The sequence below is a fragment of the Apodemus sylvaticus genome, chromosome 11 (assembly GCF_947179515.1).
Source record: "Apodemus sylvaticus chromosome 11, mApoSyl1.1, whole genome shotgun sequence".
In the NCBI taxonomy this organism is placed as follows: Eukaryota; Metazoa; Chordata; class Mammalia; order Rodentia; family Muridae; genus Apodemus; species Apodemus sylvaticus.
In genome coordinates this window covers 62,205,445-62,222,534 of record NC_067482.1, presented here as the reverse complement: position 1 = coordinate 62,222,534, position 17,090 = coordinate 62,205,445, and the positions used below count along the sequence as shown (strand labels likewise).

Sequence of the window (17,090 nt, the reverse complement as noted above, 5' to 3'; positions counted from 1 at the left end):
AGAATAGATACCTGATTTATTGTTGCAGACAGTCGCAAATTTTCTCCTCCTGTATCCTCTTGGTTCTTGTAGTTCTACGAAACAGGGAAGATGTGAATATCTATAGTACTGTGGTGGCAACTCTACAGTTTTGGCTTAAGACCACTCTGAAAGGAATGTGAATCCTTTGAGCTATATGATGTGCTAAATCATAATGCAATTCAGATGAACTGTCAATGTTTGCATTCATTTTCTATACAATCTTATGTATAATTTCCAATGTGATAGAATCACTGCTGTTTTTCAAAGAATATTTTGCTTGGTCTTTATTCCTAGTAGTAGGCTTTGGGGCAGTCAAGGATTCTGAATGGCTTATGTATGATAAACATGCTGTGAGAACATTAAGGGGCTTGGGCGACAGCTAGAATTGCCTTTCACTGCTGTTAGGGTTACTTGTTAATAAGCGTCACTAGGTATTGCAGGACAGACATCCGGACCCTTGGCAAATCTGTAAACATCCTTGGTTTGTTTGACACTTTAAATTTCTACTTCATAACACAATACAAAACAGTCTACATGTAAGATTGAACAGGTTCAATCAAAGTTACATGGATTATATAGAGCCTTGGCTTGAGTATGGAAAATTAACAAATACTAAAATAATTTTATTAGGTATATGCTAACATCTGATAATAAACTATTTTAAGTGTTCTTTTAAAAAAAAAAATGCCAAATACATTAATGTCTTTAAGAGCAGGTGGAGAAGCCATAGAAATTGGGGCTATGTTTTTGGTCTTTTTTAATTGTAATAATCTTTGTTTCTTTTTTCAGTATTACATGAATGGAATTAAATGAAAGTTCATTGGCTTTCTGGAAGTTAAATGCAGATGTAAATATTTTAGAAAACCACTTAAAATCCAGGGCTGAATACATACAAACAAGTAGGAAAACCCACTGGTGTTTTAAAATCACTGATCTGTAAAAGCCTCCATAACATGTGGCGGAAGATCAAAGCTATTCCAGATTCTGTGCCTTTTGAGTGGGAAATAAGTTAGCATGTTTCATGTCCCCAGTGACATGGATGCAGATTTGTAACTGGAAAACTTAAATTTGGTGGCTGTGGGGGGGGGGGTATTGTTTTATAGTAAAACAAAGCTGTTTGCATAATACGCCTCAGTGTAAAGCTGAGCAGTCTATGCTAGAAGTGGTGGTTTCATCTCGTGTGTAGTCATTCGAGTTTGCCTCTTCAGCCGAGAAGGTGCCGACATTCTAGATCACATTTTCGAAGAGCTGCATGGAGCGCATTATGTTTTCATCCTGTAGGGGAGAAACAGGAGGATGTTATTCACTGTCTCTACAATGGAAAGTGCAGCCGCACCCGTAAGTCTGGCCTAGACCCTTCACGTGCTGCTCTGTGATAGTGTGTCTTCCCTTATCTCCACTACAGACAACCACAAGGGCCCATCCATTTTATTAGTTCTCAAATATGTCTTTAGATATTTCATTTAAATCTTACTTGGTACTCGCTAGGCCAAGGTTCTCAAATACTGTCAGGATGACAACAGTGAATGTGACAGCTAATTTTGGTTGTGAACTGCATCTGGGATCTACTAACACAAGCTTCTGGTCAGTCCTGTGGTGTGTGGGTTTTTTTGTTTGTTTGTTTGTTTGTTTTTTGTTTTTTGGGTTTTTTTTTTTTTTTTTTTGATTATTTGAAGCAGGAAGACATGCCCTAAAATCTTGGTAGCATCATGACATGGAAGAAAGAAATTTTAATTTTTGCCTGCTTGCTTTTACTCTGGCTGGCAAGTTCTTCTATGCTGTTGTGATAGTATTAGAACCAACTTCTTTGGGATTTTAACATAGACTGAAGGTCAGAAGCTCTTCAGGAATCTTTTAGGACTCCAGTGCCAGATTTGGACTACATAGATGTGCAGCCTACTGGACTAAAGAGCTACAGATTCTCAATCTCTCCAGTGTTACACAGTCATTATTGAACTATTAACATGTAAGCCAATCAAATAAATCCTTTATATTTTTTTTCTACACACACACACACACACACACACACACACACACACACACACACACACACACATATACACGTACACACACAAACACACACACATACTCACATATATGAGCTTCCAGAGATTATCCAGAGGGAACTGATAAGAACTTTGGAATTTTAGGTAGATTTAAAGCCAAAGCACAGAAAGTATATAAATACCCATATTCCAGAACAGAGAAGAATCAATACACTTACATCCATTTTGCCTCTTTAACTGTCAGCTATTGCTAAATCTACATGGCCTGTAGGAGTCTTTAAAACTCAGTTGTTTCTGAGTACCAGAGAAATTGGCTAGGAGAAACCATTGCACGATGGTTGTGTTCAGCGTAGCCTATGTCTTAGACATGAGCCGCAGTGAGACAGGGCTGTCGAGGAACACTCCTGCACTGTGGGTAAGCACTGCTAATGAGCCATGTTAGATAGCACTAGAGCTACCACTGTCCCTTCTCAGTTACTGCTAAGGGGGTTGATACACCACTTTAAACCTCTCAGAGATGTTGACGTTGAAAAGTGAGTTGAAAAGCAAGCAGGCATCAGCAATGTTGAGAATTGAACAATTGAAAGAGAGAGAGAGAAAAAGCTAAGGCAGCAGTAAATGTTCCTCCATGTTTATTAACCTGCAGTTTGAGATCAGTCACTACATGTTTATTAACCTGCAGTTATGGCTGTTTTCAGGCATTGAGTTGCATCATGCTAGGTAAGCTAAGTCCAGCACATAACTGCTAGACTGCTCCGAATGTTTTCCTCTTTGTTTTTATAATCGGAGACAGTTGTACTCAGCTAAGATGCTACCTTTTGTCCACATATATTAAATCTATGATATTTGGTCTCTGTAACTCACAAGAGAGAAAAGATGCAGCTCTTGAAAGTTGTTCTCTAATCTCCACATTGGTGCTATGGTGTGTTCCTTCCTCACAACATCCATACACAGACATTAACTTTAAAAAAAAATCAACAAATAAAAAACCAAACATCAAAAAACCACCAAAGTGTTTTTATGGTGACACAAATAAAACGTGTTTTAAAAGAACTATGTCTGGAAAAGATTAAAGGGTTTTTATTTTTTATTATGTATATGTGTGTGTGTGTGTGTGTGTGTGTGTGTGTGTGTGTGTGTCTTTGAGTAAGTATGTGGACACAAGCATGTTTGGACCTGCAAAGTCCAGGAGAGGGTGTCAGATCCTTTGGCGTTGAAGGTACAGGCCATTGTAGGAATCCTGATTTGTGTGCTGGGAAGAAAGCGTCAGGTGAGCAACAAACACTCTTAAACATCAAGCCACCTCTCCAGTGCCAGAAACTGTAATGTAAATCTATGTGGTTTTGCTTGTCTGTAAGGAATCCTCCCTAAAGGTTTGCAGAAACGGAGTGCACAGGTAAATGTTCACATTAGTATTGCATGCTATCAGACTGGATGTATACATAAATCTGATTGTTTTCAAGGAAGAAGCCTTTCTCATTAGCTTATACACTTGATTTATATTTTTCTCAATTCATATTGGCTAATAGGCTGTGCTCACTTGCAGCTGATGCTAACAAAAGAGATAGTTCTCCTTACTTACTTTTTGGCAACTTTCAATGAACTCATCTATGGTAACGACACCATCTTTATTTTTGTCCATCTTCTGTTGAGAAAGAGAAGAACAAAGCATTGTATTGCATCGCCTTTTGATAGCCTCCCCGTACCCAGTAGATTCAAAGAAATAAGAATGGAACTCATTTTGTGACGTGGGACAGTTGCATGCTAGGACAAACTACTGAGTTCCTACAATGGGGAAGCATTTTAGGTTGTATGTTTTTCCCGGTGCAATGTCACCTAAACTGTTTTCTATGACAGGACTCGTAGAGTTTCCTGAAATGTAGAGCCTTGGATTTTTCATCTATAAAATAGAAGAGTATTGAGAATTAGTTATCCTTAAGGTCCTTGTGGTACCTGCATCACAACACTTTGTGAAATAAGGGAATGCCTTTGTCAGGGTATTGTCACACTTCTGGAAGTACAATTGTCTGTCATAATACTCTTAAAAGCCCAGATTATGAAACTAAGGCAGTATTTGTCCTATTGTTCTGTCCCTATGAATAATCTCTTTGCGGGTTTTGCCGTTCTTTTGTTAGCGTGTTTGCTTTTTTGTATCAGTGTGTTTTCCAGGCATCGAGAAATCTACTTATAACCATCCTTCCTATCTACTTATAACCATCCTTCCTTGTTCACATCGTTCATTCCCACCTGGAAAAATGTCTCCACATGCTGTCGGGGAGCATCTTCCTTGAGGACAGGGTATGTGCATTTCCCCATCATGTCATAGATTGCTTTCATTATGTCCAGCATTTCCTGAAATGGAAAGATACTCAAGTGAGGCTGCACACCAACTGTGAAGAAAGCCATCTAAGATGCATTAGGAATTTTGTTCATTTGCTTGTTTCTTAAATTCTTTATGGGGCACCTTTTGCTTGGTCAACAGCCAACAAACAGCCTTTTCCCCAAAAGCAGTAGAATCCAAATGTACCAATCCTGAGAGCTCAGTTTTGCAATGAAGTAGATTCCTATATATCTTGGTTGGTTGGGAAAGGCATAGTCAAATTTAATACTTTGGTTTTCAAAAACTACATAGAAATTGTTTTATTGAACTATTACATATTTTATTGATTGCCGATTTCTACTTATTAGAAGTATTTTAGATTTAGAACTGTAACTGCTAATTACAATCAATAACAGTTTTTGCAGTTTTATCACTTTTTCCTGTTTTGGCTTTTTTTTTTTTTTTTTTTTTGTTAATTGGATTTTTTTTAAAAAAATTTATCCTGTTTGGCTTTAACTAAAGAAGTCACACAAGAATACAGATTCAAATATTTTGATTAGGAACCACTTTAACATTTTGTTAGCTTTTAAAGTAAAATCTAGTTTTTGCAATGCCATTAATTCATATTTAAGATTTGACATGAAATGCATCCTAGATTAATTGAAGGATATGGTTCTATTTACTTTTGAGAGTATAGATTAGATAATAAAGCAGTTTGTAAAAATAAGTGAAAATGTAACAGATGTTTTGACAGAGATCCGTGGTAAGAAAACTTAGTTATAAGATGTAGGAAGAGTTGATGAGCTCTATTAAACCCAGAAAGGGATAAAACATTAGCATTCTTCAGTTCTCAGCTCTGAAGGAAACAAGGAATGTTTCAAATGGGAAGGGTGATGATTCCTAATGTTCTCTAGGCACCTCAGTATTCTTGAGGCACTTAGGCAATGAATACTCATCCTTTACTAAATATTCAAGAAGTGCATATGTTCATGAAGTCTTAAGTTTCGCACTCCTTGATGGCATGTAATCTGACCCCATGTATCCTGTTCCAATGACTAATCAAACAGTAGAGTCCTGGCACCCTGAGTCTGTGTATCTAATAAGGTATGCCTTTGGTCCTGAGTACTTTTTCTCATATGGGACCCTTTATTCAAGCCTTTAATGCACACAGAAAGGCCATTAAGTATGCTCAGGCTTTAAGAAGAATGTTCTTTTAGTCGTACATTCTACACTAAGGGTTGTTACCCTCCTCCCTTCCCTTCTCTTGCTCTTTTAAATTGTCTTAATAAACCAGCATTTTAATTTGTGAATGTCTTTCATTGATAATTCCAGTTGTGCTTGTAGATCCCACCATTGTCCTGATCCACCTCAACCAAGAGAAATATCAGACAGCCACTGGGTGGTATAGCTTTGATAGCTGTTGATTTTCTGGGACCCTTTCCTCCTGAAACTATTGTCCACTTGACATGAGAAGGCTTCTGTTACTTCCAAGGTTCCCAATGTTTCTCCATATCACTAGCAGAATACAAAGATTATAACATTGATGTGTTTTGTGTTTTCCTTGGAGATTATTTCAAATGAGTCCTATCCATTCCAGTTGATTTTATTACAATATGTCTCATTGCTATGAACTTACAAAATATTTTTGGTTTCCTAAAATGTGACTTTAAAGTAACCATTAAAATTGTTTAATATTTTGAAGTCGAGCAAAACTGGCTCAGAGGATAACAGAATTAGTGTGTCATCTCTTACTTCTTTTGTGATGTAGCCATCTTTGTTTATGTCATACAGATTAAACGCCCAGTTGAGTTTTTCTTGTACTGTCCCTCGAAGCAAAATGGAAAGACCTTTGATGAAATCCTAGAAAGGAATAAATATATAATTTAGAACTTGGTAAAATTGACAACCCTCTGTGTTTTGAACACTTTCCCCAAATTACTAATGTGTTTTTAGTCTTCAGTTCCTCAGGGATCTTTGTGAGTATGAACTATACCCCAACCTTGGATATTTTCATCTAATTAGAACCTGCGTTAAATTAACCATGATACTGGAAATTGTACTTTCATGCATGAGTACACACACACACACACATAGTCATTTTTTAAGGAAAAATAATATTCACTAGTAACAAATGCAAAGTATCCCTAAGAAACCGAAAAGCTGTGCAATTTAATTTAATTATAATTGACACATGGCAAGTTGTGAAAAAACTGGATCCGGAATGCATGAATCTAAACTAGCATCTTTTTTGTCTCTAATTTCATATCTATAAAAATGAAGGCAGTATCTACCTCAAAGATTTTATGATGATTGAGAGAATTAAGATACTTTTAACAGTCCCTAGAGAGGGCATTGGCCAAGAAAATCTGTCTGTTTTAACTCTGTGGAATGCTCAGCTAATGTTTAAGTGGCTTTGATTATAGTGAAAAGTATCAGGCTAAACAGTGAAAATTCAGTTATTTGTTGTTATGTAAAGTAAGGTTACAATATGGCTGCACTCTGGAGTCTTTTGTTAGGGATGAAAAACCAAGGGAGGTCTAAAAGCTACCATTTGGGCAAACTTGTATTCTATCTACTTTTCTGCATTCCACCATTTAATATCTGTTTTCCTGTCCAAGTTTAATTTTTAAGTAGAATTTTTCTTTCTTCAGTGGTGTTGTTGTTGGAGTAGTTAGTGTACATGCAGCTCACAAATTAAAATTTATGTACAATGTCTGGTGAGAAGTCATCTTCGTCTTCAAATGGCTTTAGCTATTTCTATTCTAAGAAAAGTTAGTAACTATATATGATGTTTATTTATAACATATATGTTTATATGTTTATACATTTATAACAACCCCCTTTTCTTTATATAAATGATAGCTTAATACACTGTTAAGCACTTAATATTTTCTTCATGGGTCAAAAATGAAAGGTTGAAAGTGAGCCCCTATTACACCACAAGGACTCTTTGTTTGGCTTCATTGTAAAGGGGATATTTCATTTGGATATGTTTCTGTTTTATGGTCTCTGCAGTAGCAGTGAAGTCCAGCACCATCCCTGGCTATAGTGATGGAACATGGCCTGGACAAATACAGGAAGTTTGTGTCACCTCTTTGGCCAAGACCATCAGATCTGTGGATTGATAAATCTAGTCCAAGTCTAAGAGTGATTCTGAAGTTATTGGACTCTTGGGAGGAATGCTAACAAGATAAAGAAATGTTCTTCCTAGCATACAGGAACATTCAGTCATGAAGTTCAAAGACAGCTGATAGGACCTTGCCAACATACTGGGCCACACGTAGTGTGCAGTCAGAACAATTTCTGGCCTTTTCAATCCTGTGAGTTCATCAATATCACATGCCAGTCATTCTATGGCTTCTGATGTCATTAGGGAAAGTACTCTGATTTTCATGAATATCTTCCTCTTAAGTACTAAACATCTTGAACAGACTTGCAATGAGCAGTGGCTATGGTCCACCATCTTTTGGCTGGGAGTGGGTTCCTGCCATAATTCTGTGACAGCCCAGGAATAAAAATATCTTAATATTAAAAATACCTAGAGCAGAACCATTTCCAACAGGATTACTGTTCTTTATTTGGTGTTGTCAAAATATCTAAGGGGGAAGGAGCAGAAACTTCAGCTTACTACCTCAACCTCCCCAGTTAATTTCTAGCAGATATTTGTAGCTCTCAGTTTGATGATACTACTTTCCTGGTGTCATTGTTCTTGGTCAAAGTGACACTTCTGAACAGGATTCTACCAGGAAGTTCAAGTTGCCTGCATTAAAGAGCTTCCCCTATTGATTTCTGCTGGAGAATTTTAGAATACAATTTGATGATATTTTGATTGTCTGTCTCTTTTACTCTCTCCTTTCTGTCTTTGTCTGTCTGTCTGTCTGTCCATCTATCTATCTATCTATCTATCTATCTATCTATCTATCTATCTATCTATCTGTCTATCTGTCTGTCTATCATCTATCGCTTATATTTGGTTTACTATATACTTGATATACACTCTCATTACTAATCAAGAGAATGGCTATTGTAAATCCTTCTCTAGACCACAGAGAGCAAGGCCTGACTTAGTAATTACCTAGTTTTGCACTGTAATGACTGTTCTTCGATCTGACAGCCCTTTACTCTTTGTCTCAAGGCTGTTTATTTGTGGAGCATGGAGTGGAGCATGGAGCATTCACCTTTCTGACTTCTGCCAGTCAAAGACCACTCTGTCTTCAAGCAACCCATTGGGAGGTGGTTGCTACCAAGTTCAGATGGGAAACATTAAATGGTTCAGTAAAGGTTGTGAAGGTGACAGACTCAGCATAGAAGATCATTAATACATTTGTGTGTGCATTGAGTTGTTCTTCCTTCCATGGTTTTATAGGAACTTTAAAGTACCCATTTTTCTCTACTTTGACCTCCCTAAGTAGGTCTTAAAATATTTAGAAGATGAAATTTCAGGAACAAATTGAAGTTATATTTTCATGGGACCAAAGATAACACTTTATACAATTATATCTGCTTCTCTATCTATTTATATACAGATATATGTGTATATGTTTCACAAGATTATAGCCTGGCTTTATTCTATAGAAGAGAATTGTCATTTAAAATTACTTAGTGTCTTGAGAAGTGATTATAGCTACTTTAAACTAAATTAGAAGTTCTTTGATTTTAACCTCTCTGGTGACCTTTAAGAATTTGATAAATGTTAAGCAATATTCATAAATTTGTGTACAATAAATACAATTACAAATATAATACATAATTTTATAAAACTGCTTACAATTGTACTGAAAAATACTGTAAGCACACATAAATCTAATGCCTACTAATATTAAATATTTCTACTTTCTATTCTCACATATATATGACCACATATTTATAGTAAAAGACATATATGATCTTAAATAAATTATATATACTGTATATATTTTATGTGTACATATTAAATGTTTATGTATCTGTAAATTAGTGAAGAATATCTCATTTCATTTATATCAGCATTTTAAAATTTATTAATCATAGCAAATATTATTTGCTTTGTTTAATTTAATATTACAAGTATTTTGCCACACTATTGAAAATCGTTCTTGACAGCATAGAAGTAACTGAATAGTTGAATCATAAAAATATACCATATTTACCAAATGGGAGTAACTTATGTTTTGATATAATATTGCCACATGACTTCTGAACATTTTGAACCATGAGAATCATATTTCAAACATTTTTTTCAAAATGATTTCTGTTTTCATCAATGTATATGGTATTTTGCCAGCATCTATGTCTGGGTGACCTTTGTATGTAGGACAGAAGAGGGAATTGGATCCCCTAGAACTGGACTTCTGGATAATTGTGAATCTCTGATTAGGTGTTGGAAACTGAACCCCTGGACTCCTGGAGGACCAAGCAGTGCTCTTAACTGCTGAATCTCTGCAGCCCCAAAGAATCATGTTTTAAATGGCAATCCACCACACACAGAGATACAAACACACATGAATGGAAATGTAATTTTATACAACCATGGACCATAACTTGAAGTTATCACAGTGATATTCTCTTTCCATTTTTCTCTCACTATTTTTCTAAAATGTTGTGGTAACTGAACTCTAATTTCAGTACCTGCACGATTTCAAAGTCTGCAGCATTGGGTAGTGATATGGATATAAAGCAACTCAATTCAATAATTCCTATTGTTGAATATGTAAATGAATTAAATTGTTTCCTTGTTAGAAATGATCCCGCAGAAAATGTTTTTCTGTGTTTCTTATGCTTCTGTCCTAAGAAACACAGTGGGAAGAACAAGCAGTGGGTAAGTGGTCCTAAGACACAAAAGTTAAATGGAATAATGACTAGCGAATATGGAAGAGGGGACATCCTGTTCAGCAATTCCCTGTTGGATGATGCCAGTTGCCTCATGTAGCCTAAGGAATGAGTACTACTGTCTTTTCTTTATAGATGGGTGCTTAGGGATGTGACTACATCACAGCACAGAGCTTGGAACAGCAGTGCTGGAAACTGAACCAGACATCTGATTCAAATTGCAGGCTTCCTTTCTAGCTTGGACTGGAGCCAAGGCCTGTGGTCATGTAGAATATCAAGGTAGAAACATGCACCTCACATCCGTTACTGAGTGTAGGAGGAAGTTGTGAAGGAATGTGAAGGAGAGGCTCCACTCCACTTCAGTTTATTAGTGGCCCTGTAGAACATTTGAAAGTGTCTGCAAAACATAATTCTTTACATGAATGGATTAAAAACTAACAAATACATAAATAAATAAGAAAATTGTCTAAAAAGTCAGAGAACTCCTGTTCCTTATACTCTTGGATATAAATTCTATTAGAAGGCAGGTAGGTAAAAAGTCTTCCTAGCAGTTCTATGTTTCAGGTTATATGACCCCAGACAGAGAGCCACAGATACTGATTTCAAATCTTGGCAACTGAACAGGCTGTAAGCAGGACACTCCACCTTAGTAACACAGAGAGTTTTTGTGTGTGTGACAGGTAATTTTCTGTACTTTTTTGATGTGCATTTTAGTCTCATTAATTGCCTTGATGGAGGGAGGTCAAAGGGACAAGAGAAGCAAACGTAAAATTTCTTGTTGACCACAACAGAACAGTATGAACAGCAGTGTAAGGTACTCATACTTGCTTTTAATGCAAGATGTAACCTAAGTACCTATGTGCCTATATTGCTTTAAACATGTGTTGTATTTATTTATTGATGCCTGAAGAAGGAAGGACAGGTTCTCCATGTGGAATTCCAAATGAGTAAATTACATCCTTTGGTGCCCTCACATTTCATTAATATCCAATGACTTCTTCCTAAAGACTATCGTTTTGCAAATGGGTAGGCACTACACTACAAACCTTGACAAATGCCATTTTAGGCAGGCAGACAAGGTCAGTATCAACAGTCATAAATCATTATGACAGTGTACTCATTCTGTGTAATAAAATGTCCCCCCCCTGCACTCTTCATTTCCCAAACCCATAACCCCAATTTAATCACGAGAGACCCATCATACAAATCTGAACTGAAAGGTATTCTACCAAATACCTGAACAATAATACTTCTTCACACAGTCGAGATGGTTACAAGCAAAAGAAGCCTGGGACACTGTCAGTGCTAACAAGGGTCTAAGAAGACTTTATGTCTAAATGAACTGTTGACAGGGCTAAATGAAATTCTACCCTAAATGGGGTACTGGGTCAGAAAAAGGACATCCAGTAAAACCAAAAATATCTAAATACAGCGTGAAAGTTAGTAATAGTATGGTATCTGTGTTAGTTCATTAACTGGAGCAAGCATGCCCCACCATTAACCTATGAAGAAGAAACTGCATCCCATATGAGATCTCTCTGCTCTTTAAACTGTAAAACATAGTTAATCCTAAAAAAAATTATAAAATATTTATAAAGAGGAGATTGGTCTTCAGAACATGGGAACAATTACAGATATTTGTTGTCTGCATATTTCTCTTGTCCTGCAGTGCTCTTTTGTTTCTGAGATTTCTGTGGATATGAAGGCCTTTGCCATGTGGAAGTCACAAGACTTGCACTTGGAGATGATGGGAAGTAGAAAAGGAGCACATCTGAGCCAGGGTGCTGGAGCCCTGATGACAAAAGAGGTGTAAGCACCTATGATGGGGTGACAGGAAAAGCTAGACAGCATGCTGCATGAGCTCAGTCCTTGGAAATCCACAGAATTTGTTTGAGGCCCAGGTGAACCCTTATGATGAGAACAGGTAGGATCTACAGAAATTAGTCATGAACTTGGGGGATGCAATTTGTACCAGTGCAAGCATTTTTTCATATTGTGTTCCCTTCTGCCTCTGGCATGCTGAAGGATATTTGGCACATAGTAGGCTTGGTGAATATTTGTTAAATGAATAAATGAATGAATGAAGTTGAATACTATCTAGGAATGCCTTCAATGATTGTAGTCCCCTATGTTGATCAGAAATCAACAATAGAATTCTGTACAAGAAAATGGTGTGTGTGTGTGTGTGTGTTTCCCCCAAAGATGAACAAAAAATCTGATAAAAAATGGAATTCTGTCGCAATTAGAAACATTGCTTAAAATAATATCTCCTGACATTTCAAAGGATATAGCTATGCCATTTAACAAAGTGACACATGCTAGAATGTTTTTTCCTAAACGTAACTGATATTTGTATAAAAATATTTTGTCAGCACTGTGAATAACAGAGCTATTAGTTTGGGGTAATGCCTGCACTGCAGATCTCCAGGGGGTATGGCTCGCATCATTTTCCACCGGAATTGAGTTGTCTGCAAATAGCATTTCCTTTCAGCTCTAACTCATCACTTACCTGAAGTAGCGATTGTACCCATTTCAGAACTATTCTCAAAGAACATTTTAACTCAGCCTCAATACCATGAGCAATCTGGGAAATTGTCAGCCATGTGACTACCTGAAGGTGATAATGTCTGAGAGCATGGACTGCAAGGGGCTGCCTGACTGCAAAATCAAAGATATTTGCTTCTTTCTGTGAGACGTCCCTGGCTGCTGTCTGAGACCATGGATTTTAGAGATGCTGCTAGAGATGAGTAGGTTGCATTTCCATTTCCCACTCACTTTTCTAAACGGCTTTCAACAAGTCAGCCTTCTGGTGTGCAGTTCCTTGTCTTTGTACAAACCTTTCTATTTGATTCATTTTGAAATGATGAACTTAAAAACACATATCGGGAAGTAGGAGAGATGCTGAATGTTAGTACTAAATTTTATTGCGGTGCATCCTGATTGCCAATGCCCGAATTAAACTAATATGAATATCTATCATCTTTATCTATTTATCTATACTATCTGTCCTTTTTACCTATGTTCAATCTGTCATTACTTATCAATTATCTATCATCTATCTGTCATTTACCAATTTATTTCTAGCTAAATCATCTAATCTGTCACTATTTATTTATTGATTTATTATGTATTATCTATCCATCACTATCAACTTATCTATATCTATCTAGCTATCTAATACATCTAACTAATTTATCTGTCATTATTTTTCAATTCATCTATCTTATCTATCATCATCTATCTCCTCTCCATCCTTTGTCCTCTACCACCTAGCTACTTGTCTGCATATCATTATACTGTGTTACATTAACAAAGGATCCTAAAAGCTTCACCAGTGACTTCATGATAAAAGCTAATTTATCATTTGCACATGGTGAAATACAGTGAAGGGGATTCTGGTTCATCAGAAACCCAGGTTCCTTCTATGCTGCAAGGGCATACATAGTATCAGATCTTGCAGTTTCCACAGATGAGCATAGATGAAAAATTATTTCCACCACTTTCTGACAACAGAACTTTAGGTAAATACCACCCATTGCAGGGGATGCTGGGAACAGTCTAAGCCTGTGCTCACTGAGCACATGGATGCCAATAGCCAATAGTTGGCATGGCCTCCTTTTATTTTGTCGAACAGATATAATACATTTGATTGTAGTTTCCTATGGACTTTGTTGAAGACATTAATACTGTTCATGTGCTCTGTCTATACCTATCAACTATCTATCCATTTATGTTGTTTGAAAGTATGAAGTCTTAAAGACAAAATTCAGGAATACAAGTGGGAAATGTACATGAGACTGGAGAATAAATGTATGCCAGCGACTGTTTGAGGCTGGACAGCCTGAATTTGAATCTTACGTGCTTTATATTCCGTGTAACTAGGGCAGGATATTTAACTTTGTGACTCCCCCTTTTCATTTGCTAAAAGGAGATAACAATAGTACCTACAAGGGTTACAGAAATTAACACTATGTAATTAACTCTGATAATGCTGAAATAATGAAAGCTAAATAAACATGGGTTTGCATTTTTATCACTGAGTAGCTATTGTTGCTAATATATTGAGCATTTAATACAGTAAATGCCTATGATAATGAGATCATATTCTGTCATAATATCAGAGAGTAGTCATCTGAGCCCTTGCCCTGGGTATGTGTAAGGATTCTACGTTTCAGTGTAATCTAGTGTAATGTGATGCCAAATGCCAGAATTAGTTACCTTTATCAGAAAATTCCTGAAATAGTAAATGTTACTGCTAAAATCATATTGAACATTTATTGGGTGCTAGCATGTGCTCTAGCCAAACCCAATAATCACATTAGGACTTTCCCACTTGTATCTCGACCTATAATTTTACCTCACTGCTGGTGTTATAGTGATATGAATATTAAGGCCTAGAGGGTTTGAATGCTAAATCCTGGGTTCCACAGCCACTTGGTGGCCAGAAGATTAGATCCAGTCATAATCAAACCCAGATCCCCTCTGACTCATTCATTCTGTCCTTCACCTTTAAGCAAATACTGGAATGCTGCCATTTTCTTTATCTTAAAATCAGGATGGTTTTTGCTGATTTTTTTCCAGGATACTTTTAAAAATATGTTTCCTCCCAAGGCATTTCTGTTATTTAGATATCTTCCAGGTAGTCAGTTAGTTAAGAAATATAACCACAGTAGCATAGCTTAAAATTTGATTTTGATTCACTATTTATTGGCATATATGAACTTAGTAGTTAATATTAAAAGGAAAAACATTATACCAACATGAATATCACAGGTAACCTCCCAAATTAAAATCCAGCCTAATCATAATTACTGGTGTTTTGCATAGATATCATAAAAGGACTGTTATATTTATTGACAATAGACTGATATACACACAAAATTAAAGTTATGTGAGACACCGATAGCAGGATAGCAAGTTTCTGATACACATTATTTTCAAGTAGTGAAATCACTAGTAGTTCTTGCCTCTGCCATTCTCTGTAGTTAACTATATTTTTTTGATTAGGTGAACTAGAACCTTTGTCTCTCACACCATAGGCATATGGAGGCTGTGCTGATACTAGCATTGTAGATGCAGTACTGAGAGGGTGGTCTCCTAGGAAGTCTAAGCTGCCACTAAAAGTGATATTTTAGGAAATCTGGGACAACCTTGCACTTTCTTCTTTGGGCTCGTATCTGCTGGTTCTGCATCCATGATGCTCATTACCCTGTCCTGACTTCTTGGTTCACATCTCAGTCACTAACATCTTCTACACTTTCCTTCCTAGGATATTTCTTGGTTAAGTTTTATGAGGTGATGTTTAAAATTCCTGGTCCAGAATTTTCAAACTGATGGCCTGAGTTCATATGGACACAGTCCACATGAGAAGGTATTTAGTTGCCTCTGGAAATTCTGACCAAGGACCATTGATTGATATTTTATGAAGATTTACTCTTCTTCAGCCTGCCTTCACATAGCACGTATGTGTTCAGAGTGCTGTTCGTGACAAAATTGTTTTCTCTCCTAAACATATCAGATGGTTACAGTTCTATCAAGCTTATGGTTAATAAGTTTGTATTCACCTCAAAGCTTTTACTATAGTTCGGTTTGTCATCAGCTCCTGTCTGGACTCTCTGAAATAAATAGCTTCTAAGCCACTCCCCGGTTCAGGAGCATAGCTCACACACATGAACAGTCCTCAGGGGTCCTTATCTCTTACAGCACGGTCTCCAGCGTGCTTAGTTGGCATCCTGCCTGAGATGTGGCCTCTGTTTCCTTTCCCAACTCTCTCTCCTGGCTCATATTCTTACGGTCGGCTTTCAGAAGACTTACAGATGTTTTCTCTTAATTCCCAAGGTGATAGTCTCCACTCAGACTCTGCCTCATGTTTCCATCTCAACTTGTATTCACTTTATTAGTTCTGCTACTTTCTCAAGACATAAGACGTGAAAACCACCAGCATAGGCGTTGCTGTTCCAGTCCCTTCTGCCTCTGCTTCATTTTCCCATCGAGTCTCATTGCTAGCCTCATTCCATCATCCCACTTGGTGTGTCAGCGTCCCTATTGGAATTCCTGCTCGTGTGTATTGGCTGCATCTTCCTCCACACCCTCAAAGTAGAAAATATATATATATCCTAAATGCTATCATTCTCATTCTTTAGTATCTCTGACTGTCTGTCTATCATCTACTTGATATTAAAATTATAAAATAAGTTAATAGATAATTTATCTGCCTAAAGACCAAATGCACTCACTCAGAATGTAAGCAAATCTGTGAACAAAAGTTCTCACAATTTTCCTAACAAAAATAAGGGTCACAGACAGCTAATGCAAATTCAGATTCCAGTTATTCCTTTAGCATCCATGATTATATGTTACCTGTGACCTGATAGGCACCAGATAAATCCTACAAAGACATCACTCTCAATACCCATAGTAAACATTTGTCTTTTTATCTGTCTATTCTCTATCTATCTATCTATCTATCTATCTATCTATCTATCTATCTATCATCTATCCATCTGTCATCTCCCCTTGTTAGTGTATGTGTTTGTGAGAGAGAGAAGAGAGAGAAACATTTTATTCTGATCCTCATATTACATATTTCATAAACAGCCCTGTATGCTTTTACTATATAGGTCACTTGAAAGTTTTAATTTCATTGCAAACTTCTGGGGCTGATGAAGGCAGCATTGCTTTTCCGTATTACACATCTTGACTTTTCTATGTTTACTAGGCTCCGCCAGCTGAGTTTACTTATATTACATCTATACTTCCCAGGCCTGCCATATGAACTAGCCCATGAAGTTTAGTTCCAGGAAGTGTCAGATAAATCATCTGCCTTCTTGGATTGCCCTCATGCTGTTGAGGACAGCTATGTGTGAGCAGATAGCAAATATTTGAAAGTGCACTAAATATGACTTGTAATTTGTCCAACTTTGAAAAGAAAAGAA

General features: G+C 36.8%; 1 protein-coding gene across 4 annotated transcripts in view; it reads right to left on the bottom strand.

The window, feature by feature from the left end:
- Kcnip4 (potassium voltage-gated channel interacting protein 4) overlaps positions 1–17,090 on the bottom strand; it is a 496,003-nt gene that overhangs the window by 5,538 nt on the left and 473,375 nt on the right. For 3 of the 4 annotated variants that reach the window (XM_052199184.1, XM_052199183.1, XM_052199185.1), the window contains 4 exons: positions 6,100–6,207; positions 4,275–4,379; positions 3,610–3,672; positions 1,249–1,296 (listed from right to left, as the gene is read on the bottom strand). In XM_052199184.1, coding sequence (XP_052055144.1) covers positions 1,249–1,296; positions 3,610–3,672; positions 4,275–4,379; positions 6,100–6,207 — 324 coding nt within the window. Of the gene's footprint in view, positions 1–1,248; positions 1,297–3,609; positions 3,673–4,274; positions 4,380–6,099; positions 6,208–17,090 lie in introns of those variants that run through there. The other variant, XM_052199186.1, reaches the window with a different exon arrangement.